Raw genomic sequence first — 26,357 nt, forward strand, 5'->3', positions numbered from 1 at the left:
CTGAATTCTCCTCAGTTCTGTGCCCCTGCATGCCTCCCCAGCCGTGCCTCAGTTTCCCCAGAAAGGGCTAGGGGATCGAGCCCTGCCCAGGCCCCAATCAGGGAGTTTGGACCCTGAGCTCAAACTGGGCCCTCGGAGTTGCCACGTGGCCATTTGCTGTCCCTGGGGAAGTGGGGGAAGGGGTAGCGATGTTCGGGCCAGCTGCCGGAGGCACAAACATCCGGCCGAAACGACCCTGGCCCACCCCGCTGAGCGCCCGTGCCCATCACAGCAGGTCGGGGGCCAATGGCAGCCGTCCCCATAACTTGTTTGCTTCCTGACACGGGCCATCGGCTCCGACTCTCCTTTCGCTTCCCCTTTTCGCTCACCTTCCGGGTGCAAACGTTCTGGTTTCGGGCTAACTTTAGCTGGGGGTTCCCCGGGGGGCAGCAGGGTGGGCTGCAGCCACAGCCAGGTGGTCCCTTAGATTCTGAGGTAGCCGTCTCCTTCTCTGGCCCCTCCCTGTTGGTGGACGGGCACCTTGGAGGTCATTCTGTCCAGTCCCCTGCCTCTAGGAGTTTCAGACACTCATCCACCAAGGAAAGGTTCTCTCCTTTCTGTATTCCCCTCTGGCCTCCCGCTTAATCCGGGGCTGGATTCCCCCCACCCACTACATCACCTTATCCGGAATATGAGTCACTAGTGTCCCTTCCGCCTCCTATCTCCCCAACGTCCCCACCCCGGGGCCTAGAGCCCAGCTCCTCATCCTTCATCTTGATAGCTCTGTGTGTGTTTGTATCTGAGTTTGTGTATTTATTTGTGTGTGTGTGTGTGTCTAAGCGTGTGTGTCAGTGTGTTTGTGTGTATGTGGTTCTGACTGTGTGTCTGTGTGTGAGGGTCTATGAATGTGTTTAGGCCTCAGTGTGTGTGTCTGTATAGGTGAGTATATGTGAGTGAATCAGTGCGTGTGTGAGTGAGTATCTCTGTGTTTGTTTGGGCCTATGTGTGGATGGGTGTAGGTGTGTATATGTGCGAAGGTGTCACTGATTGTTTGGATCTGAATGTGTGTAGGGGTGCCAGAAGATGGGCAGATGGCTTTGCAGAGATCGGGGGACAGAGGAGGTGGGGAGCCTGTCCAGGCTAGGCATGCCCCTCTCCTCTGAGTTCCCAGCACTCTCACCTGCTCTTCCAGGCATGCCCTGGTCTAAGCCCATCCAGAGGCCTCCTCCCCAACCATATTCTCCCCCACCATTTTGTGCTCTTTCCCAGAAGTTGGGGAAGTGTTACTTATCGTTCAGTGAGGGCAGAGAATGGGCAAGCTCGGGGCAGGCCTCCAACCAGTCCTCCTAGACTTATACCTACCCCAACTAACTCAACCCCCAAATCTCCTCAGCCCCTGAAACTCCTCAGCCCCCCAAACTCCTCAGACCTCAAACCTCCTCAGCCCCTGAATCTCCCCAGCCCCCAAATTTCCTCAGCCACTGAATCTCCTCAGCCCCCAAACTTCCTCAGCTACTGAATCTCCTCAGCTCCCAAATCGCCTCAGCCCCTAAAACTCCTCAGCCTCTGAATCTTTTCAGTCTCCAAACCTCCTCAGTCCCCAAATAATAATCATGATGATGTTATTTGTTAAGCACTTACTATGTGCAAAGCACTGTTCTATGCGCTGGGGAGGTCCTCAACCCCCAAATATCTACAGCTCCCCGAACTCCTCAGCCCCCAGATCTCCTCAGCCCCTGAAACTCCTCAGCCCTGATTCTCCTCAGCCCCCAAAACCCTTCAGCCTGGTGAAACTTCTCAGCTCCCTAATCTCCTCAGTCCCCAAAACTCCTCAGCCCCTTGAAACTTCTCAGCTCCCTAATCTCCTCAGTCCCCAAAACTCCTCAGTCCCCAACTCTCCTCAGCCCCCTGAAACTTCTCAGCCCCCAAAACTCCTCAGCTCCCAAAACTCCTCAGCCCCTAATTCTTCTCAGCCCCCCAAACTCCTCAGCTTCTGAATCTCTTCAACCCCCATATCTTCTCAGCTCTCAAATTTCCTTATCCCCTAAAACCTCTCAGCCCCTGAATCTCCTCAGCCACCAAATCCCCTCAACCACCAAAGCATCTCATCCCCAAATCTCCTTAGCTCTGAAATCTTCTTAGCCCTTAAAACTCCTCAGCCCCAGAATCTCTTCAGACCCCAAAACTCCTCAGCCCCTGAATCTCCTCAACCCCTGAAACTCCTCAGCCCCCAAATCTCCTCAACCCCAAACCTCCTCAATCCCCAAATCTCCTTAGCTCCCAAATCTCCTTAGCCCCTGAATCTCCTCAACCCCTGAAACTCCTCAGCACTCTGATTCTTCTCAGACCCTTATTCGCCTCCGTCCCCAATTCTCCTCAGCCCCTAAATCTGTTAAAGTCCCTAATATCTTGGCACCCAAAACTCCTCCGCCCTGAATCTACTCAGTTTCTGAAACTCCTTTGCCCCCACAACTCCATAGTTCTTGATTCTCCTAAGTCCCGGAATATGCTCAGTCCCTGAGTCTCCTCGAAACCCGAATATACCCAGATCCCAAATTTCCTCAACCCTGTGAATCTCCTCTGCCCCAGAATCTCCTTACCCCCGACAATTCCTTAGCCCTTGAATCTCCTTAGGCCCTGAATCTCCTCAGCCCATCCTACACTCTTGCCTGGGCTTTTTTCTGCTAGACTTAGCACTTATGGGTATTTGTATACTCGAATGAACATTTAATTTTATTTCTTCTGACTCTTCCGCTGTGATTACCTCTGCTGTCTCCCCCCCTATAGTGGAAGTTCCTTGTGGGCAGAGAATTCTTCTCTCACACTTTCCCCAGTGCTTGGTACAGTGTGTCACTCCCAGTGGGCCTTCAGTCCACATCATCACTGCTCATCTCTCTCCTACCTAATGAACCACTGGACAATAGATCAGAAAGACAACCTCCCCACTGACTCCCACTGCCAACGGTTCCCCATCCCAACGATCACTCCCACATACATTCCGGGCCTGAAAACAGCAGGCCGACCTGTAAAGTTGTCATGACAAAACCAGGTTTCAGAGGGAAATGGTAGCATCTCCAGCCTCCGTGAGCCAGAGAGGACCCCTGGTTTCTGGAGTGTCTTGGAGTCATGGGGAGGGCATGGAGAGAGTGAAATGGGGGACTGGGTAGGGACTGGAGAGGGTGTTAGAATAGTCTGGAAGTGTGGAGGTCATGTCTCCCAATCCCACTCCTCAAGCAATGCCCAGTCAGCCCAGGGTTGAGGCTGGAGTGTGTATCTCCATTCAATCCCCCGGCCTGGGTCACCAGAGGCCCGCATGGAGCTGAGGAGGCTGGGCCCACCATGGACCTCTGCATTTCTGGAAATTCAGGGCCCAGCCTGAATGGACACGCACCCCAAACTAGACCCCCTGCCACCTCCCTGCTTCCAGCCCGTGGCACTGCCTGGATCTGGGGTTTGGGGTCTCCCAAGCTTGGAGCCCCAAGGCCTGGCCCCATCCAGGGGCTTTGGGCAAGTCACTTAACTTCCCTGTGCCTCAGTTCCCTCATCTGTAAAATGGGGATTAAGATTGTGAGCTCCCCGTGGGACAACCTGATCACCTTGTAACTTCCCCAGTGCTCAGAACAGTGCTTTGCACATGGTAAGCATTTAATAAATGCCATCATTAATCCCCAGGCCGGACTGGGCTCCAAGCCCTCTCCGTATCGTCTCACCCATGGACAGTGGTGCCCATGGTGAGTGGAACTCTGTTCATTAGCAGAGTGGCTGAAGGTCACACCAGGGCCCAGCTGCGTCCTGGGGCTGGGGTAGGGACAGGTCTACAGTTTTAATCTGTTTGCTCCTTGTGGGCAGGGAAGGGTGTCTATCTATTGTATTATAACTATGATGGTATTTGTTAAGCGCTTACTATGTGTCAAGCGCTGTTCTAAGTGCTGGGGTAGATACAAGCTAATCAGGTTGGACACAGTCCCTGTCCCACGTGGGGCTCACAGTCTTAATCCCCATTTTACAGAGGAGCTAACAGAGGCACAGAAAAGTGAAGCGACTTGCTCACGGTCGCACAGCAGACAAGTGACAGAGCCGGAATTAGAACCCAGGACCTTCTGACTCCCAGCCCCAGGCTCTATCCACAGGCCACGCTGCTTGGCTTAGTGGAAAGTGCACGGGCTTGGGAGTCAGAGGCCGTGGGTTCTAATCCCGGCTCCACCACTCATCAGTTGTGTGACTTTGGGCAAGTCACTTCACTTCTCTGTGCCTCAGTTACCTCATCTGTAAAATGGGGATTATGTCTGCGAGCCCCACATGGGACAACCTGATTACCTCATATCTGCCCTGGCACTTAGAACAGTCCTTGGCACATAGTAAGCACTTAACAAATACCATCATCATCATTATTATTATTCTCCCAAGGACTTAGCACAGGGCTCTGCAATCAATCAATCAACCAATGGTATTTATTGGGTGCTTACTGTGTGAAGAGTACTGTACTAAGCACTTGGGAAAGTAGTAGAGTTGGTAGATGCTATCTCTACCCACAAGGAGCTTACAATCTAAAGGGTGAGACCGACATTAAAATAATTTATAGATAAAGAGTAGAGTATAAGGATATGTACCTAAGTGCTGTGGGGTACTGGCTTTGGAGTCAGAGGTCGTGGGTTCTAATTCCGACTCCGCCGCCTGTCAGCTGTGTGACTTTGGGCAAGTCACTTCACTTCTCTGGGCCTCAGTTCCCTCATCTGTAAAGTGAGGATTGAGACTGTGAGCCCCCCGTGGGACAACCTGATCACCTTGTAACCTCCCCAGCGCTTAGAACAGTGCTCTGCAGATAGTAGGCGCTTAATAAATGCCATTATTATTATTACTGAGTGCTTGGGAGACTACAATATAAATGTACTTCTCTAACTAAGCCCTCTTTTCTTTTCCCACCCCCTTCTGTGTCACCCTGACTCGCCCCCTTTATTCATCCCCCCACCACAGCCCCACAGCACTTACGTCCGTATCTGTCGTTTATTTCTATTAATGTCTGCCTCCTCCTCTAGACTGTAAGCTCGTTGTGGGCAGAGAATGTGTCCATTTATTGTATTGTACAGCGCATAGTACAGTGTGCTGCACACAGGTAGCGTTCAATAAATATGATTGCCTGACTGAAGGGTTAGTGAGCCCACTGTTGGGTAGGGACTGTCTCTATATGTTGCCAACTTGTACCTCCCAAGCGCTTAGTACAGTGCTCTGCACACAGTAAGCGCTCAATAAATAGGATTGATGATGATGAAGAGAGTATCAAGGGGTACACAGCCCCGTGTATGGGTGGGGGAGAGAGGAGGTTAGGGCAAATTAGGGCTTAGTCCTCCTCTTGGAGGAGATGTGATTTTAGGAGGGTTTTGAAGACAGGGAGAGTGGTGGACTGCGCTCAATGAATTCCACTGATTGATTAATTGATTGATTGCTGGCCCTAGGACACGTCAGGGGTCACCTCCCTTCTCTCTGCCTCCTCTCCACCTCCCTGCAGCTGGAGCCCGGAGCACCTGGGGGGCTGGGTTTTTCCGAGGGCTATTCTGGGCCATGCTGACTCTCAGTTTCACCAGCTGGGGAGACAGCTTGCGGGTCTTGGGGAGGGGGTCTGAGTCTAGGGTGCCGGCTCAGGCCAGGTGCCAAGTGCTTAGAACAGTGCTCTGCACACAGTAAGCACTCAGTAAATACAATCGATTGATTAACTGATTGATGGGCCACCCATGTGAGGCCTCACTGGACAACACCACCAGCTAAAGCTCAGGGCGTTTGGAAAGTGCCTGGACGGTGGGTCACCTTGGAGGTGATCGACTCTTACGTATGGTCCTGTGGATGGTTGGGCCTAAAGAACCACCAGGATCCTGGGAGGGAGGGGTTGGCATGAGTAGATGGGAATCTGGAGAAGGAATCATGGAGGTCCTCTGTGGGGGGAAACAGTGGGGGGACCCTGAGCTCAGATGTTGGCTCAATCCCTGCCTCCCTCCCACAACCTGCTCCCCGAAAATGCTGCCCTGGCCGGGAAAAAGGGGGGAGCCTCTGGGAGAAAGTCTCTTCAGGATTTTGCAACCCCTAACTTGCATAACTCCAGTAACAACAATAATAACAACAACTACGAGCAAAGCCCTGAGGTAGATACAAGATAACCAGGATGGTCAAAGTCCCTGTTCCACGTGGGGCTCACTCTCTGAGGAGAGGACATTGTACATTTTACAATCGATCGTATTTCTTGAGTGCTTACTGCGTGCAGAGCTTGGGAGAGTACGATATTAAAGTCTTTCAGACTGTGAGCCCACTGTTGGGTAGGGACTGTCTCCATATGTTGCCAACTTGTACTTCCCAAGTGCTTAGTACAGTGCTCTGCACTCAATAAATACGATTGATTGATTAAAGCATTGACAGTTTTACAGATGAGGAAACTGAGGCCCAAAGAGGTTAGATGATAAAGCTGGATTAGAATTCAGGTCCTCTTTCCTATAGGCCACCTCTCACACCTTCCACCCCTACTGCCCAGATCCTACTATCCAGCTCCAGATCCCACAGCCTCAGAAGACCTCAAGGAGCCTGGGAAGGGAGTCTGAGAGGTCCGAGAAATGCTGGTGGTTCAGCAATGAGAAAGCCCAAGGGGAAACTGAGTCACAGTCTCTCCAAGACTCTGAAGAATTATCAAGATGGCAGGGAGATAGGGGCAAGAGGCAGCCAGCTGGGCTTACAACTAGTGGAATTTGGGTGCGATTTAGGGAAAAAACTCCTTACAAAAAGGGAATAGGCCACCCAGATCTCTTAGTAATAGTATTGACTAGTCACCTGTTTACAAAATACTGTGTTTCCGTGCAGCTGGAGAAAATTACAGAGACCTCAGGGCTGCTACCTGTCTCTTGGGGAATCTTCTTCCCTCATCTGTCTGGGCTGTCTCACCCAGAGACAGGGGACTAGCTGTGATGACACCTGGATTGAAGCATCCTCCCCTACCTTGTCAGTTCTTCCTCAACAATATCTCCCGAAGCTGATCGTATTTTTCCACCCAAACTGCCACAACCCTGGTCCAAGCCCTCACCTTATCAGAGTGGTCCCAAACCCTAAGAGCAGGCTCCTCACTGGTCTCCCTGCCTCCGGCTTCTGGCCTCTTCAATCTACATTCCACACCACTACCCTGATCATCACCTTCTAGATCTCTCCCCTCCTCTAACCACCTCCACTGACTCCCCATCTTTTCCACATGAGATAGAAATTCCTGACCAATGGTTTCAAGACTGTCCACCCCCCTATCTCCGCCTTATCATCTTGGCTTAGTGGAAGAACCCGGGCTTGAGAGTCAGAGGATGTGGGTTCTAATCCCACCTCCCCCACTTGCCCGCTGTGGGATTTTGGACAAGTCATTCACTTTGCTGTGCCTCAGTTACCTCATCTGTAAAATGGGGATTAAATCCTTCTCCTTTTGACTTAGACTGTGAGCCCCAACCTCATTGCCTTCTATCTATCCCAGTGTTTTGTACAGTGCCTGGGATGTAGTAAGCATTTAACAAGCACCATTAATAAACAAAAATAAAACAGAACTCTCTCCTCTCACCACTTCCCAGTTCACACTCTTTGTTCTTCTCAAGCCAACCTTTTAACTATCTTGCTCTCAACTTTCTAATCCCTCATTTCTGCTGCTCCCCCAACCTGGAACACCCCTCAACCCAAACCTGTCAAGCCACAGCCTTCCCCAGAGCTGTCAAAAAATCCCCTCTCCTCCAAGAAGTCTTCCCTGGTAAAATCACAATAGTCAACCCAAACTCCACTCTTGGCATTTAATGTGTCTGGCACTAAGTACATAGATGATGAGGATAGGAGGAAAATGCAGATTCATTCAATCAATCGTATTTATTGAGTGCTTACTGTGTGCAGAGCACTGTAGATGTGGGGAAGAATGTGTCTACTTTACTGTGCTGTACTACTAATAATAATTATGCTATTTGTTAAGCACTTACTATGTGCCAGGTACTGTACTAAGTGCTGGGGTGTCTACAAGCAAATCGGGTTGGACATGGTCACTGTCCCACATGGGGCTCACAATCTCAATCCCCATTTTACAGATGAGGTAACTGAGGCACAGAGAAGTAAAATGAGTTGCCCAAGGTCACACAGCAGACAAGTGGAGGAGTCGGAATTAGAACTCATGACCTCCTGGTTCCCAGACCCGTGCTCTATCCACTATGTACTCTCTCAAGTACCTAGTGCAGTGCTCTGGATGCAGTAAGAACTCAATAAATACTATATGTATATTTTATTTTTCTATTAAATTGTTATAATCAGCTATTTCAGGATGAAATAGCTGTGCTACTACCTTTTTCTTCCTTTGGCTCTCTGTATTTGACTGTCGTTAGCTTATAAGTGCCATGAGATTGTAAGCTCTTTGAAAGTAGTGAACATGTGTCTTATTTGGAGCCTTTAAATATCCCTGATTCTGGTGGTTAGCAGGAGCAGGAAGGTTTTGTCCGGAATTCCTTGGGCTGTAAAGGGCCAAGGTGGAACTTCCTTGGGTTTGATGCAAGAATATAAGACCATTAGCAATGCCCCTCTAAGTCAATTCCGTTCTCCCCCCAGCCCCTCCCTGTTGTAGTGAGGGGTCACTAGGGAGCTTGGAGGGACTCTTTGCACTCCTAGCTCTCCTCTCTCCATCCTTGACTTTTCCCCAGTGTCACCGCCCAGGCCAGCACACATTTCTGATTCTCTTCTCTCAATCTCTGACTCTTCCCCAGTGACCCAGCATCCAAAACCCCTGACTCTCCCCTCTCCATCCCTGACTCTCCCTCAGTGACCCAAAGCATACGCTCGCCTATTGATCTGCCCAAACCCCTCTGGACCAGGAGATATTTCTGACTGCCCAGATTCCTGTGGGAATTGATTCCAGATGCTCAATACTCTCTCCTCCCACCACTTCCCAGATGACACTCCTTGTTCTTCTCAAGCCAACCTTTTAACTGTATCTTGCTCTCGACTCCCTAATCCCTCATTTCTGCTGCTCCCCCAACCTGGAACACTCCTCAACCCCAATCTGTCAAACCACAGCCTTCCCCAAAGCTGTCCCAAAATTCCCTCTCCTCCAGGAAGTCTTCCCTGATAACATCACAATAGTCAACCCAAACTCCACTCTTTGTACTTAATGTGTCTGGCACATATCTATCCTATTTATTTTATTTTGTTGGTAGGTTTGGTTTTGTTCTCTGGCTCCCCCTTTTAGACTGTGAGCCCACTGTTGGGTAGGGACTGTCTCTATGTGTTGCCAATTTGTACTTCCCAAGCGCTTAGTACAGTGCTCTGCACATAGTAAGCGCTCAATAAATACGATTGACGATGATGATAAAGAAGCAGCAGCAGCAGCGTGGCTCAGTGGAAAGAGCCCGGGTTTTGGAGTCAGAGGTCATGGGTTCAAATCCCGGCTCTGCCAACTGTCAGCTGTGTGACTTTGGGCAAGTCACTTAACTTCTCTGGGCCTCAGTTCCCTCATCTGTAAAATGGGGATTAAGACTGTGAGCCCCCCGTGGGACAGCCTGATCACCTTGTAACCCCCCAGTGCTTAGAACAGTGCTTTGCACATAGTAAGCACTTAATAAATGCTATCATTATTACTATAAATATGTAGGTGCTGAGGATAGGAGGAAGTTAGGCCAACTTCTATCACGGCATTACTAACTAGCGTCTGCAGAGTGATATAGTGGGCACCTACTGCCAGGTGTCAGCTGTGTGACTTTGGGCAAGTCACTTCACTTCTCTGGGCCTCAGTGCCCTCATCTGTAAAATGGGGATTAAGGTTGTGAGCCCCCTGAGGGGTAACCTGATGGCTTTATAACCTGAACAGTGCTTTGCACATAGTAAGCACTTAATAAATGCCATTATTATTATTATTATTATTATTATTATTATTATTATTATTATTAGAGGAGCTGCATGGCTCAGTGGAAAGAGCCCGGGCTTTGGAGTCAGAGGTCTTGGGTTTGAATCCCAGCTCCGCCACATGTCTGCTGTGTGACCTTGGGCAAGTCACTTAACTTCTCTGGGCCTCAGTTCCCTCATCTGTAAAATGGAGATTAAGACTGTGAGCCCCCCGTGGGACAACCTGATCACCTTGTAACCCCCGAGTGCTTAGAACAGTGCTTTGCACATAGTAAGCGCTTAATAAATGCTATCATTATTATTATAAATATGTAGAAGCTGAAGATAGGAGGAAGTTAGGCCGACTTCTATCACGGCCTTACTAACTAGCGTCTGCAGAGTGATATAGTGGGCACCTACTGTGTGCAGAGCACTTTACTGGGTGACTACTGTGAGCAGAAAGGCTGTACGGGGCTCCTACTGTGTGTAGAAATGCTGTATTTTATACCAACTCTGCAGAGTGCTCTCCTCTCAGAATTGCACTTGGAGAGTTTCCAGTAATCTACCAGTCTCGGCTATGAGAGGGAAAATCACGCGGAGGCCTATCCATTCTTTTCCTAGGTTGGGCAGTGGCTAACGAGTGGAAGGCAATCTACTACAAGTCAAAACCCACCTTCGCTGGGCAGCAGCAGCAGGGGAGAGAGTCGAGGGTGGAGAATCAAGTTTATTGCGCGGAAGAAGACGATGGTAAACCTCATCCATATTTGCACCTGGAAAACTCCACGGATTCACTACCAAAATGTTTGCAGACGGAGGTGGAGCGTTCCGGGAGAGATGTCTCCATGGAGTCGCTATGGGTTGGAGAGGACTCGGCAGCATAAGACAACCCAAGACATGGAGAATGCTTACTGGATTCCTACGACAGGCAGAACACTGTACTGGACGCCTACCATGTGTCTATCACATGCAGAATGCTGTACTGGATGCCTACCCTTGCTGTACTAGCACAGACCCGGGAATCAGAAGGACTCGTGCCTGCTGTGTGACCTTGGGCAAGTCACATAACCTCTCTGGGCCTCATCTGTAAAATGGGGATTAAGCCCGTGAGCCCCATGTGGGACAGGGACTGTCTCCAACCTGATTAACTTGAATCAACTTCAGCACTTACAACAGTGCTTGGCACGTAGTAAGCGCTCAACAAGTACCATAATTATTATTATTACTGGATGCCTACTTTGTGCAGAGTACTGTAGTGAGTGGGAACATCAAAGGGAAGACATGACTCCTGCCCTCAAGGAGTTTATCTTTCATTGGAAGAGATGAATGGACAGGGTTTGACCATTTTTTTTAATGGCATTTGTTAAGCGCTTACCATGTGCAAAGCACTGTTCTACGCGCTGGGGGGGATACAAGATGATCAGGTTGTCCCACGTGGGGCTCACAGTCGTAATCCCCATTTTGCAGATGAGGTAACTGAGGCTCAGAGATACAAATTGATACAAACCAGACATCAGCACCGTCAAGACTAATTTGACCCCGGGTCACAAATAAACACAAGGAGACAAGTAAACAACTAAGTATACTGACACCCGGGAGTGCTGAGGGGGTTACAGGAGCTTGTAAACATGTTGTGAACAGGAAACATGCCTACCAGCTCTGTTATAGTGTTATTTCCCCAAATGGTTGGTACAGCACTCTGCACACAGTAAGCCCTCAATAAATACTATTGATTAATTGATTGATGTACCAGTCTGACCTGGAGGAGGGGTTTAATTGGTGTCCTCTCCATCCTCCTGCGAGCTTGCAGGGAAAAAAGATGCTTCCCCACCCCTCATCTGGCATTCTGCACCTGTTCTCCCTTGCCCCTCCCCAGAGGCTGATCTGCAGGGTGGCTATTCTTAGTCTTTCATTAGAGTTTCAGCTGGGGGGGGGGATGGGAAAGCTTTGCTTAGACAGGGCTGGGCACATAGTAAGCGCTTAACCAATACCATAATTATTCATTATGATCTGCTGGAAATTCTCTGGGAGCTTTGTTGATTGGGGCTTAGAACAGTGCTCAGCGCTTAGAACAGTGCTTTGCACATAGTAAGCACTTAATAAATGCCATTATTATTATTATTATTATTATTATTATTGGGGGACTAAACTCTTACTCCTGTTCTGGGACCCCTCAATCTTTGCTCTTCTCTGAGTCCTGGGACAGGCCAGGGTGATGTGGGGGAAGGGGGAAGGATGGAGGAGGGGGCTGGGGGGGTACCACTGCCCAGTGAAAGACTGGCAGGATTGTGGGGGGCATTAAATGACATTTGATTTCAGGGCAGGGGCCCGGCAACCACAATCCCTAGCTCAAGAACCATCAGCTCCCAATCCCCTTAGTAGAACCCCACCCACTCCAGGAAGCCTTTTCCAATGAATTCCCATCTACCCAGTATCCATCATTGACTTTTTTATATTAATGTCTGTCTTCCCCTTTAGACTGTAAGCCTGTTACAAGCAGAGAACATGTCTATACTCTCTCAAGCACTTAGTACTGAGCCCCTTTCTTCCTCTCCCCCTCGTCCCCCTCTCCATCCCCCCCATCTTACCTCCTTCCCTTCCCCACAGCACCTGTATATATGTTTGTACATATTTATTACTCTATTTATTTATTTTACTTGTACATATCTATTCTATTTATTTTATTTTGTTAGTATGTTTGGTTTTGTTCTCTGTCTCCCCCTTTTAGACTGTGAGCCCGCTGTTGGGTAGGGACTGTCTCTATATGTTGCCAATTTGTACTTCCCAAGCGCTTAGTACAGTGCTCTGCACATAGTAAGCGCTCAATAAATACAATTGATGATGATGCTGACTGGCAGGATTGTGGGGGGCATTAAATGACATTAAATTTCAGGGCAGGGGCCGGGCAACCATGATCCCCAGCTCAAGAACCATCAGCTCCCGATCCCCTTAGTAGAACCCCACCCACTCCAGGAAGCCTTCTCCAATGAATTCCCTTCTCCCCAGTATCCATCATTGACTTTTTTATATTAATGTCTGCCTTCCCCTTTAGACTGTTATAAGCAGAGAACACGTCTATACTTTCTCAAGCACTCAGTACGGTGCTCTGCATGGAGTAAGTGCTCAATAAATACAACTGAATAAATTGAATGACACCAACTCTGCTGTAATAAATAATAATATTATAGGATTTGTTAAGCACTTACAGTGTGCCAGGCACTATACTAAATGCTGGGGTGGATACAAGGAAATCGTGTTGGACACAGTCTCAGTCCCACATAATCAGAGGTCATGAGTTCTAATCCCAGCTCCTCCACTTATCAGCTGCGGGACTTTGGATTTAACTTTTCTGTGTCTCAGTTACCTCATCTGTAAAATGGGGATTATGACTGTGAACACCTCGTAAGACACCCTGATTACCTTGTATCTACCCCAGCACTTAGACCAGTGGTCAGCACAAATACCATTATTATTATTATTAATAATCTCCATTTTACAGATGAGGTACCTGAGGTACGGAGCAGTGAAGTGACGGTCCAAGGCCACACAGCAGGCAAGTGGTGGAGCCAGGATTAGAACCCATGACCTTCTGAAGCCCATGCTCGAGCTCTATCCTCTATGCCATGCTTCTTCCCAAGCACTTATTACAGCCCACCCTGTGAGGGCTCAATAAATACCACTGATTGATTGATTGATTGACCGCAAGGCACACCAATCCAAAGCTGGCATCAATCAGTCAATTACCCCATGCTTAGAACAGTGCCTGGCACATAGTAAGTGCTTCACAGATGACATTTAAAAAAAAATAAAAATAAGTGACCAGCCATATTTGTGTTCTCAGTCACCCCAGCGCTTAGTACAATATAGTAAATGCTTAACGAATGCCACAGTTATCTCTAGTCTGTAAGCTCAATGTGGGCAGGGAATGTGTCTGTTTATTGTAATCTTGTACTCTCCCAAATGCTTAATACAATGCTTTGCCTATACTAAGCGCTCAATAAATACAATTGAATGAATGCCATTTACTGCTCAATAAATTAGCATTGAATTAGTCAATAAATTAGTCTTTTAGACTGTGAGCCCACTGTTGGGTAGGGACTGATTGATTTAAAAGCACAGAGTGCCTCAGCCTTATCCTGTATATATGTTTGTAAATATTTATTACTCTGTTTATTTATTTATTTTACTTGTACATATCTATTCTATTTATTTTATTTTGTTAGTATGTTTGGTTTTGTTCTCCGTCTCCCCCTTTTAGACTGTGAGCCCACTGTTGGGTAGGGACTGTCTCTATATGTTGCCAATTTGTACTTCCCAAGCGCTTAGTACAGTGCTCTGCACATAGTAAGCGCTCAATAAATACGATTGATGATGATGATGAATAAATTCTACTGCTGATGTGGATGTTTTGGGTTGCCAGCTGGGCTCTGGGCTGCGTGGGGGTGGGCAAGGACCCGGGTGGGATTCAGATCCCCCCACCTCTCTGGTTTCCTCCGGTGACTGGCAGAATCTCACTGTGATTTTAGCCCGGCGACTCTGCCCATCGCAGCTGCTCTGAGCCTGGGTTGGTGAGGCGTTGAGAGGAAATGGGTTGGTTAGGGCCAGAGCAATGTGGAGGATAGCTGGGGTTGGGGGGCTGATGCCATTTTGCTGCTTCCCTTATCTGTAATTTAATAATAATCGTAATAATGGTGGTATTTGTTAAGTGCTTACTATGTGCCAAGCACTGCAAGGTAATCAGGTTGACCTGCATGGAGGTGGTCATGGACTTAATCCCCATTTTACATCATCATCATCATCATCATCATCATCAATCGTATTTATTGAGCGCTTACTATGTGCAGAGCACTGTACTAAGCGCTTGGGAAGTACAAATTGGCAACATATAGAGACAGTCCCTACCCAACAGTGGGCTCACAGTCTAAAAGGGGGAGACAGAGAAATGTCTCCAATTTACAGATGAGGTAACTGAGGTACGGAGCAGTGAAGTGACTTGCCCAAGGTCACACAGTGGACAAGTGATGGAGCCAGGATTAGAACCCTGGTCCTCTAAATCCCAGGCCGGTAGATCACACCGTTTCCCTGTTGTACTTTTCCAAGTGTGGCTGCTTCCAAGGGAAGCAGCATGGCTCGGTGGACAGAGCCCGGGCTTGGGAATCAGAGGTCAAAGGTTCTAATCCCGGCTCCGCCACTTGTCAGCTGTGTGGCTTTGGGGAAGTCATTTAACTTCTCTGTGCCTCAGTTACCTCATCTGTAAAATGGAGATTAAGACTGTGAACCATCTCTATATGTTGCCAACTTGTACTTAGTACAGTGCTCTGCAAACAGTAAGCGCTCAATAAATATGACTGAATGAATGAATGTGGGATAAGGACTGTTTCCAACCTGATAACTCTGTAGAGAAGCAGCGTGGCTCAGTGGAAAGAGCACGGGCTTTGTAGTCAGAGGTCATGGGTTCGAATCCCGGCTCCGCCACATGTCTGCTGTGTGACCTTGGGCAAGTCACTTAACTTCTCTGAGCCTCAGTTACCTCATCTGTAAAATGGGGATTAAGACTGTGAACCCCACATGGGACAACCTGATCAGTTTGTATCCCCCACCAGCGCTTAGAACGGTGCTTTGCACATAGTAAGCACTTAACAAATGCCAACATTATTATTATTATTATTACCCCTCCACTTAGAACAGGGCTTGGCAGACAGTAAAGTGCTAAACAACCATTATTATTATTTTTATTATTATTATTAAGCCTGGATTTGCCAAAGGAGAACAAATGAACAAAAACTGCATCCCTCTGGTGGGAGTGCATGAAGACCAGAAGCCGGGGGGAGAGCCTGCACCTTGAGGGAGGCAGAGCACGGTCCCTGGGTTCAGTCAATCAGTGGTACTTATTGAGCGCTTATCGTGTGCAGAGCGCTGTATTAGGTACTTGGGAGAGTACAATGCACCAGAGTTGTAGACATCTTCCCTGCCCACAGTTTTCACCCTGCCCAATTCAACCCCAAGCATTTCCACCGCCTGCACCCCTCCAAGGCAGCGAGACCTTGCCTGACCTCCCTTCAAAGCCCTACTGAGAGCTCACCTCCTCCAAGAGGCCTTCCCAGACTGAGCCCCCTTTTTCCTCTCCTCCTCCCCATCCCCCCGGCCCTACCTCCTTCCCCTCACCACAGCACCTGTATATATGTTTGTACAGATTTATCACTCTATTTATTTTACTTGTACATATTTACCATTCTATTTATTTTGTTAATGACGTGCATTTAGCTTTAATTCTATTTGTTCTGACGACTTGACACCCATCTACATGTTTTGTTGTCTGTCTCCCCCTTCTAGACTGTGAGCCCACTGTTGGGTAGGGACTGTCTCTATATGTTGCCAACTTGTACTTCCCAAGCGCTTAGTACAGTGCTCTGCACACAGTAAGCACTCAATAAATACGATTGAATGAGTGAATGAATGAATGAATAGATGGGGTCCTGACCGTATCCATCCCCAGAAGAGGGAGGGACAGGGAGAATCCTATCCTACTGATTACTGCATCAGCCTCCTTGCTGACCTCCCAACCTCCGGCCTCTCCCCACTCCAATTCATACTTCACTCCACTGCCCGGATCATCTTTAATAATAATAATAATGATGATGGCATTTGTTAAGCGCTTACTATGTGCAAAGCACTGTTCTAAGCGCTGGGGAGGTTACAAGGTGATCAGGTTGTCCCACGGGGGGCTCACAGTCTTAATCCCCATTTTACAGATGAGGGAATTGAGGCACAGAGAAGTGAAGTGACCTGCCCAGAGTCACACAGTTGACAAGTGGCGGAGCCGGGGTTTTTCTACAGAAACGCTCAGGACATGTCACCCCCCTCCTCAAAAAATCTCCAGTGGTTACCTACCCATCTCCGTACCAAATAAAAACTCCTCACCATTGGCTTTAAGGCACTCCATCACCTTGCCACCTCTTACCTCACCTTGCTTTTCTCCTTCTACAACCCAGCCCACACACTTTGCTCCTCTGGTGCTAACCATCTCACTATGCCTCGACCTCCCCTGTCTCGCCGCCGACCCCTGGCCCACGTCCTACCTCCGGCCCGGAATGCCCTCTCTCCTCAAATTCACCAGACAACTACTCTCCGCCCCTTCAAAACCTTGCTGAAGGCCCATCTCCTCCAAGAGGCCTTCCCAGACTAAGCCCCACTTTTCCTCATCTCCCACTCCCCCTTTGCTCTTCCCCCCTCCCAACTCCCCAGCACTTATGTATATATCTGTAATTTTATTTATTCATATTGATGTCTGTTTGTACTGATATCCGTCTCCCTCCCTCTAGACTGTGAGCTCACTGTGGTCAGGGATTGTCACTCTTTATTGTTGTATTGTGCTTTCCCAAGTACTTAGTACAGTGTTCTGCACACTTTAAGTGCTTAGTAAATACGATTAAATGAATGAATGAATCCAGAGGCCCTGCAGTAACCTAGGATCGCATCATTTCTTGGGCATCACCCCTAGGGTCAGGGGGTACCACCTAGAGATTCCTTCATTGAGGGTGGGACCAGGCATGGAGAGACATGAGAGACCAGACACAAGAACGAGGGAGAGAATGTTGGATGAGAAAATGAAGAGTCTTTTATTGAAGAAGGAGGGTAACGTGTGTCCCAGACAGGAAAACCACAGCGACAGGAAGTCCCTTCCCAGCCTAAGCCAACCAGAGCCCAATGAGGGCGGAGGTGGGAGGCGGGAGGGAGAGGGTATGGGAAAAATCCCGGCCCCCCACAGTCCAGGGGTCAATGGGTTGGGGGTTACCCAGGTTGCAGGGTGTCCCGAGTGACCACTGACTCAGGTGGGGGTTGAGGGAGAGTGGAAGGATGTGCCTAAGTGCACGCAGATGGGGACACAGACTTCTCGGTGACCTTCCCTTCGTGGGTGACCTGGCAGGTGAAGCTGTTCACCTCTTGCCACCGGGCACGGGTCAGGGACAAGTAGCTGCTGGCCATGTACTTGTTGTCTGTCTGCTTGGAGGGCTTGGTGGTCTTCACGCCCTCAGACACGGTCTCACCGTCTGCCTTCCAAGTCACAGACACGGAGCTGGGGTAGAAGTTGGCCATGAGGCACACCAGGGTGGCCTTTTGGGAGTCCAGCTCAGCGGCAGATGGAGCGAACAAATTCACGGTGGGAGATGCCTTGGGCTGACCTGAGGGAGAGCGGGAGAGTGGTGAGAGGAGGAGCCAGGGGGTGGGAGGGATGGGACAGGAGGAGCCAGAGGGCAGGAGGGAGGTGAGAGGAAGAGTCAGAAGGAGGGAGGGAGCTGAGAGGAAGACCCAGAGAGTAGGAGGGTGGTGAGAGAAAGAGCCGGAGGACAGGAGGGAGCTGAGAGAAAGACCCAGAGAGCAGGAGGGTGGTGAGAGAAAGAGCCGGAGGACAGGAGGGAGCTGAGAGGAAGAGCCAGAGGGCAGGAGGGAGGTGACAGGAAGAGCCAGAGGGCAGGTGGGAGGTGAGAGGAGTGAAAGGGGTTGGAGTGACCCTCCAAGGGTCAAGCAACTGAGCAGATCACCAGACCTTTGAGCCCTTCGCCAGTGAGAGACTGCTAGTGACATGGGGAAGAAGTAGCCTTACATTAGAATTTTCTTCTAATCATTATTATCAAAGGCTGTCGAGTCATTTCTGATTCATAGCGACTCTATGGATATATTTTCTTCTGTCTACCCCAGTGTTTATCCCAGTGCTTGGCCCCTAGTTATAATTCACTCTAATTTCAACACTAATACTACTGCTATTAAGCAACCTGTCCCTTCTGCTTCTCTTGGGGACGTTAGTTAGCGCCCCTGTCTCCACAGTAACCAGTCCCTCTCTGGGCACCATCTAAGATTCCTCTCAGGGGCTGGTGGACTTTCAGTGAAGGACAACTCACCCTGCTCCGTCCTGGAACCTCTGACCTGGGATTTGACTCCCCCTCAGGTCTCCTTTTCCCCATGGCCACGAAGTGGTACCTGACCTCTCTCCCTCGGGCCCCCCCACTCTGGGTAGAGACGGATCTCTGTTCAAGGAGCGTAGGCTGAGGCCCCCAGAATCTCTCTCTCCTAGAGCCAAGTTCAACAAGATGGACCAGCTGAGTCAGCCTGGTCGGAAGGCCCATCGGAAATTCCCCAAGTACAGACATGGGGATGAGGCCTCCACATTCAGCAGGGCCCCCTTCAGTGACCCCCTCAGTGCTGACTCAGGTCTCCCCTCAGGACAGCCCTCCTCTCTGCTCAGTCCCATCCCCAGACAGCTTCCCCCAGAATGACTCTCTGATCAGCGTTTTTCAGTCTGGCCTCAGCATCCCCTCACCGTGGTCCAAAGCTAGCCTCCCCAGCTGGGGCTGGAAGATTCAGTAGAGGCTGAGAAGCCTCTACCCAGCCAGAATGACCTTTCCCCTTGGCCATTCCAAACATTGGACACCAGATCTGAAGGCTCAGAGCTGTGGGAGATGAGGCCAGAGGATCCTGTTCTCACCAAATCCCCTTCTCCCACGACCAAGTCACCGAGCCTATCAGGAAAACACTTTAGCCCACCCATTCAAGGGTCCCTGAGCTGGGGAAGGATCGTCCTCATGCTCTGAGCCTTGCCCGGTTCACCAGAATCGCTGGGAATTATCGGTGTGACAGACCAAACTTTCCAGCAGGGACCAAAGAAGCAAAGAGGGCAGTGGGAACGGGGCTTTGGACAGAGAAGGAAAAAGGTGACCCATCTTTACAGATAGGCAGAGATCAGTTGTGACTCCGAGAAGGAGCCAGCTGGGAGACCAAATTCCCAGCACCGATGAGAAGAACCCAGGGGGCAGACACTGGAGGGACATGGCCCCCCATGAGTAAGGAGTTCAGACCCACAGAAAAAGAAGAGATTGTGACATTCAAGTTAACGGGAGTGGCTCAGAGCAGATGGAGGAGAGGGTTGACTTACCGATCACGGTGAGTTGTGTTCCCCCGCCGAACTTAAGACACCGTGACACACGTCCAGACAAAAACCCTGGTCGACGGTTCCTTCAGACCCCTCTTGGGGCCCCAAGGGGGCAAGACTTCAGTGAGGGCCAAAGCGAGCTCATCCTCACACTGGTCCCCTGGGCATGGAGGCAACTGCCGGACTCTGGGTCCAACCCCATGGGGATGGTCTCTGCGGCTGAGGGCTTCCATGTGCCGATGGGGAGGGACTCCTGGGAGTCACCTGGGGTTCAGGGGAATGCATCCTCCGGTCACCCGGTCAAGGGGACCGAAACCAGGCACTTCTGCCACTCTGTCGTCCCCATTGTTCCCTCGTGGCTGTGGGGTCTAGTTGGAGTCTCTCAGTGCCAGGCTAGCGGCAGAGCCCAGGAGACTAAACTACCTCCTGTCTTATTGCCCCTATCCCAGACTCTGCTCCTTATGGCCTCCCCGGGGCCCAGCCCAGGCCATGACCATTCATGCCCTCAGTGGAGTTGGATACCACACTGTCCCCCTGGATATGGGCCTTCTGTCTCCCTGGACAATCATTCTACTGGTCCCTGCCCCTGGGCAGGGAGTATTCTGCTCTGCTCTGGTGCTGGATCTGCCAGCCCCACAGACCAGTCCCTGCTCCACTGAGCACCAGGGCAGTGCTCTCTGCCATCTTCGTCCTGCCCCCTGGTTGGAAGGTCGGCTCCCCGAGGGTGGTGGCCTCAGGGATAGTCTGGGCTTCGCTCCATTATCGTCCTTCCCCAGAGCAAGATGGATGGTTCTGGATGGTTCTGCCATCATGGGCACCATCCTCATCCATTCTGGGAGGTCAATCCACACAACAGCAGGAGGAAATGAACGACTGTGGGGTGCGGAGTGCTCTTCTAAATGCCGTGGAGAGAACACTGAACACAGTTCAGGCCAAAAGGCCCATTTTGAGCCCAACTAGGCCAGCTAATAGTCATAATGGTGATGGTATTTGTTAGGCTCTTATCATGTGCCAAGCACAATGATAAACACTGCAGTCAGTTCAGTCACAAATCTCTGTCCCACCCGGGGCTCGCACTGCACAGGATTGGAACAACAGATATTGAACCCCCATTTTAAAGGTGAGGCAACAGAGGCACAGAAAAATTAAGTTACTTGCCCAGGGCCACACAGCAGGTGAGTGACATGGCCAGGATTAGAATCCGGGTTTCTGGATTTCCAGACCTGGGCTCTTTCCACTAGGCCAGGCTGCCCTTGACAGGCACATTAAACTGAGATGGGCACAGGCCTTGGGAGCTACCATGGGACCAAGTAATAAAAGCGGGTGGAGTAGGTGAGGTGAACCCCTCCCCAGAAATGCCACTTCCAGACCACCTCCTCAGGGTGCCTCTTGTTTCCTTCCTTTTTTATTGTTATTATTTGTTAAGCACTTATCATGTGCGAAGCACTGGGTAGATAAAAATTAATCAGGTTAGACACAGTCCCTGTCTCACATAGGGCTCACGGTCTAACTAGGAGGGAGAACAGGCATTTAATCCCCATTTTGTAGCTGAAGAAAGAGCAAAGAGAAGTGAAATGACTTGCCCAAGGTTACACAGCCAGGGAAGCATCGTGGCCTAGTGGGTAGAACATGGGCCTGGGGGTAAGAGGGACCTGCGTTCTAATCCTGGCTCCGTCACTTGTCTGTCTGTGTGACCTTGAGCAAGTCACTTAACTTCTTAACGTTCTAGACCTTCTTAACCTTAAACTTCTTAACCTTCTAGACTGTGAGCCCGCTGTTGGGTAGGGACCGTCTCTATATGTTGCCAACTTGTACTTCCCAAGCGTTTAGTACAGTGCCCTGCACACAGTGAGCGCTCAGTAAATACGATTGAATGAATGAATGAACTTCTCTGTGCTTCAGATACCTCGTCTATAAAATGGGGATTAAGACGGATGAACCCCATGTGGGACAGGGACTGCGTCCGACCCGATTAGCTTGTATCTATCTTGGAATGGTACTTGACAAATAGTAAGCGCTTAACAAATACCATCATTAGTATTATAATTTCAACAGGCAAGTTGGCATAGCTGGGATTAGAACCCAGGTCCTCTAGACTGTGAGCCCACTGTTGGGTAGGGACCGTCTCTATATGTTGCCAACTTGTACTTCCCAAGCACTTAGTACTGTGCTCTGCACACAGTAAGCGCTCAATAAATACGATTGAATGAATGAATGAATGTGCCCTCTCCACAAGGCCACGCTACTTCTTTGTGAATGACTTCTGTCTCCCTGTTTCCTGCATCAGAGCGGGCACTGCTCAACAGCAGGGTCTATGTCCCCTGTTTCTGCACTCAATGGATGCCAGTAATTAATTGATTATTTGGACTGGCTGAACTAGTTCCTCCTGATGAGTCACCCAACCCCAGCTCTCCTGGGACATCCCCAGATTCGGGAATGGGATGATTTCAGACTCTGTCTTCCCAGCAGCCTCCCAGGGCTGACCAACAAGGAGGTGGCCCCTCTGAGAGCGAAAGGCTCGAGCTAGGTGACTCCTGGAGGCTGGGACCAGGGGTCTGGTCAGGGGCTGAACACCCCCAACGGGATTGGGGACAACCTCTCCAGGGCCCTGGGGAACTTTGAAGCCGAGAGCAGCTGCGATGGGTCATTGCTCCCCTCCCTCATCACCCCTGAAATCCCAGGGTCCATCCTGGGGCCTTACACACCCTGTTCGGTCTCAGCCAACAACTGCAGAGCCCAGGGTGACTGAGTTGATCACTGTCTCTGGCTGGGCAGCCTGTTGTGGCCTGGCCACTCCTGAAGAGAGATCATCCCAGGGGCCAGGAAGCCCACACGGCAGTGCCCACCTGTCCAGCTCCAGGCAGACTTGGTTTCCCCACCTTCACCGCGCTCCCTTCCCCTCCTCATGCACTGTGATGTTACTCCATCTCTTCCCCGGGAAACGACCCCAGTTCCACCCCCCACCCCAGGCCTGCTCCCTAGCAAGGTAGAGCTGTCCGAGCCGAGAATCTTGGCTGGAAGCGTTCATGCTAGGGCCAGTGGTCATGGGCCTGCGAGTTCTGCAGTACCCACTGAGCCTGGAAAAACATGAGAGAGCCAGGGAGAGAACGTTGGTTGAGAAAGGGAAGAGTCTTTTATTGAAAGAGGGGGTTTCCGTGCAGCCCCAGAAAGGAAGACCGCAGTGACAGGAAGTCCATTCCCAGCCCTAGCCAACCAGAGCCCGAGTGAAGGTGCAGAGGTGGGAGCCCGAAGGGAGGATATCTCCCTTAGGCTAAGAGATAATGGGATGGGGGTCAGCCAGGCTGCTGGAGGGGTCTGAGTGACAGGTGTACAGCGTGGGGGACAGTGGGGGGATTTGCCTAAGCGCACTCCGATGGGGACAAGGACTTCTCGGTGACCTTCCCGTCGTGGGTGACCTGGCAGGTGAAGCTTCTCTTTTCCTTCCACTGGGCCGACGTAAGGGACAGGTAGCTGCTGGCCATGTACTTGTTGTTCGTCTGCTTGGAGGGCTTGGTGGTCTTCACGCCCTCAGACACGGTCGCACCGTCCGCCTTCCAGGTCACGGAAACGGTGTCGGGGTAGAAGTTGTCCATGAGGCACACCAGGGTGGCCTTGTTGGAGTCCAGCTCAGCGGCAGATGGAGGGAACAGATTCACGGTGGGAGATGCCTTGGGCTGACCTGAGGGAGAGCGGGAGGGTGATGAGAGGTGGAGCCAGAGGGAGGGAGAGAGGTGAGAGGAAGAGCCAGAGGGAGGGAGGTGAGAGAAGGAGCGGGAAGATGGAAAGGAGGTGAGGGGAGGAGCCAGAGGACAGGTGGGAGGTGAAAGGAGGAGCCAGATAGTGGCAGGGAGATGAGAGGAAGAGCCAGAGAGAGGGAGAGAGGGGAAGACTCAATCAGTCAGTCAATCGCATTTATTGAGTACTTACCGTGCACAGAGCACTGTATTAGGCGCTCAGGAGAGTACAATATAACAATATAATAGACTCATTCCCTGCCCATAACGAGCTTACAGTCCGGAAAAGTTGGTGTTTGGAGAGTCTGGAGAGTCATTCATTCATTCATTCAATCCTGTTTCTTGAGTGCTTACTCTGTGCAAAGCACTTTACTAGGCACTTAGGAAATACAGTTCAGCAACATATAGAGACAATCCCAGCCCATAATGGGCTCTCAGTCTAGAATGGATTCATCGTGAGTCCCAGCCCCTGGGCAACCTGGCCGATTGACTGATTGAGCTGTCCTGGTGTCTAGCTGGGGGAGAAGCGTATCCTCCAGCCAAAGACAGTACGGGGATCACTAGCGAGCAGGCCTCTGCTGTCTACATCCATAGGATGTTTCTGAGGAAGCTTACACACAAACTTAGCAAAGGTTCGTCTGTTAAATTCTAAGGAGCTCGAGACCTGACTCCTGACCCGAAAGACTTAACTCCCCTGTCTACTTCTCTCCCCCAAGGGCCAATTAGCAAACAATTTCTACCCCCGGCCCCCAAGACTATCCCCAGCTAAGACAGTGAGGGTCAAGGACTGGCCAGAGGGACCAATGCCCATCCAGTGTCTCCAAAATGGATTCTGGATTTCATCATCATAAATCTAGAACCTCCTCAGGGTCATCTGGACTCCTTGGGGCCACCAGCCTGGATATGGAAACCCAGAATCAGGAGCCAGGCTCCCTAGAGCTCATAGTCTACAGCCGGCCTCCCCAGAGCCCAGGATCTGGAGCAGAAATACCAGAACTCAGAATTTGGAGCCAGAAACCCCAGAGGCCACGATCTGAAGGAGAAATCCCAGAGCCCAGAATCAAGGGCCAGGACCCCCAAAGCTCAGGATCTGGAGCAGAAATCCCAGACCCCAGCCTTTGGAGCCAGAACCCCGAATAAGGAGTCAGGACCCCTTGAGCTCAGGATCTGGAGCAGAAATCCCCAAATCCAGAATTTGGAGTCAGACCCTAAGAGCCCAGAATTTGGAGCCAGAACCCCTAGAGCCCAGGGTCTGGAGCAGAAATCCCAGAGCTCAGAATCAGGAGCCAGGACCTCCAGAGCCCAGAATCTGGAGCAGAAAAGCCCAGAGTTCCAGGTCTGGAGTCAGAATCCCCACCCATTTCTGAGGAGGAATTCTCAGATGTCAGTGAGCAACCCTGATCTGATTCACTCTCAGCCACTGATCCAGTCTTATCAAATTCTCACCTCTGTCCAACCCCAGTCCCCAGATTGGTCCGGAAGAATCAGAAGAACTGAGAGAGGGGATCCCCCATCTTCTACAGCCTCCCTTTCAAGCCCCACACTCCCAGTGCCGAGGTTCCGGATTGCAGGGGGGGAATGAGGCCGGAGGATCTCCCCTTCTGCCCCGTCCCCTAGGACCACGGGAGACCTCAGCCCCACAGCCCAGCCCAGGATATTTTCGCCCCATCACTGGGGATTTCAGGAGAAGCAAGACCCCTTGCACCCCGGATGGGACTGCCGGCATTTCAGGGACCCAAAACGGAGTTGAGGCCCCAAAACCGGTTTAGAGAAAAAGAGAGAAAAATCCCAGCCCAGAGAGTAAAGGCCCGGTGGGAATGGAGTGACTTACCGATGACGGTGAGTTGCGTTCCACTGCCGAAAATCCAACACAGTGAAACACGGCCGTACAAAAATTCCTGCCTGCAGCTGCAGCCTGGTTCTCTGGCTTGGGTCCCCTCTCTCTGGGGAGTTGAGACTCTTCCGTGGTCGGGGGGAGACCAGGTGGCCCTGCTTTAGCGTGGTCCTCTGCGGTCCAAAGGCCCTGGACCCCAATTCCGGTTGCCCTCAGCTGCAGGACCTTGGATGAGCCGGTCTGGCTGCGGTCAGGGTGAGGGCCCTAGTGTTGCCAAGCAACAGGTCAACTGGCTGAGCATCCCAAGGGTCCACTTTCAGATGCAGTCCAGTGTAGTCAGAAGTTGGGAAATGGCTTGGGGTTGCTTTTTTATGGCATTTGTTAGGACTATGTGTCAGATGCTGTTCTAAGTGCAGGAGTAGATACAAGTTAATCAGGTTGGACACAGTCCTTGAGCCATATGAAGCTCACAGTCTAAGTGGGAGGGAGAGTGGGTACTGAATCCCCACTTTACAGTTGAGGAAACCGAGGCACAGAGAAATGAAGTGACTTGCCCAAGGTCACACGGAAAACAATTGGCAGGATGGGGATTAGAACCCAGATCCTCCAACTCCCAGGCCCGTACTGTTTTCACTGGGCCATGTTGTTCTCACCAGCCTCTGCCTCCCATGCCCCGAGTCCAGGTCTTCCCAAGGATCATCAATTATCATTTAACCCCTTGCCCATGCAAAGTTTGTGCCCTGCTCTGTCCCATAAACACCCAGGATTATTCCTCCAGTGCTCAGGTTGGACCATTCCACATCTCTGGCTTTCCCCTCTCCATCACAGGGACCATTCCACATTCCTGGCTTTCCCCTCTCCATCACAGGGACCCAGCCCAAATCATCCAACATCCCTAAATCTCCCCTCGCCATCCCTGACTATCCCTCCAGTGGCCCAGCATGGACCATTAAAAAAAAAAAAAAATCACGTTTGTTAAGCACTTACTATGTGCCCTAGCATTGTACTAAGCTCTGAAGTAGTT

The 26,357-nt window shown here is 50.6% G+C and overlaps 1 protein-coding gene and 1 gene segment (V, D, J or C); both read right to left on the reverse strand.

Moving 5' to 3' along the window:
* Window positions 1–17,700: 17,700 nt before the first annotated feature.
* LOC119941824 lies at window positions 17,701–22,793 on the reverse strand. The segment is given in 4 exon segments: window positions 17,701–18,020; window positions 19,769–19,799; window positions 19,917–20,029; window positions 22,730–22,793. Coding segments are annotated over 4 exon segments (528 nt in total).
* An 82-nt stretch (window positions 22,794–22,875) lies between these two features.
* Window positions 22,876–26,357, reverse strand: part of LOC119942214 (immunoglobulin lambda-1 light chain-like) — a 35,440-nt gene continuing 31,958 nt past the window's right edge. The window contains exons 3-4 of the mRNA XM_038762868.1: window positions 25,331–25,363; window positions 22,876–23,444 (exon numbers count right to left, since the gene is read on the reverse strand). Coding sequence (XP_038618796.1) covers window positions 23,125–23,444; window positions 25,331–25,363 — 353 coding nt within the window. The 3' untranslated portion in view covers window positions 22,876–23,124. The remainder of the gene's footprint in view (window positions 23,445–25,330; window positions 25,364–26,357) is intronic.

This window comes from Tachyglossus aculeatus, chromosome 21 (assembly GCF_015852505.1).
Source record: "Tachyglossus aculeatus isolate mTacAcu1 chromosome 21, mTacAcu1.pri, whole genome shotgun sequence".
Classification (NCBI taxonomy): Eukaryota; Metazoa; Chordata; class Mammalia; order Monotremata; family Tachyglossidae; genus Tachyglossus; species Tachyglossus aculeatus.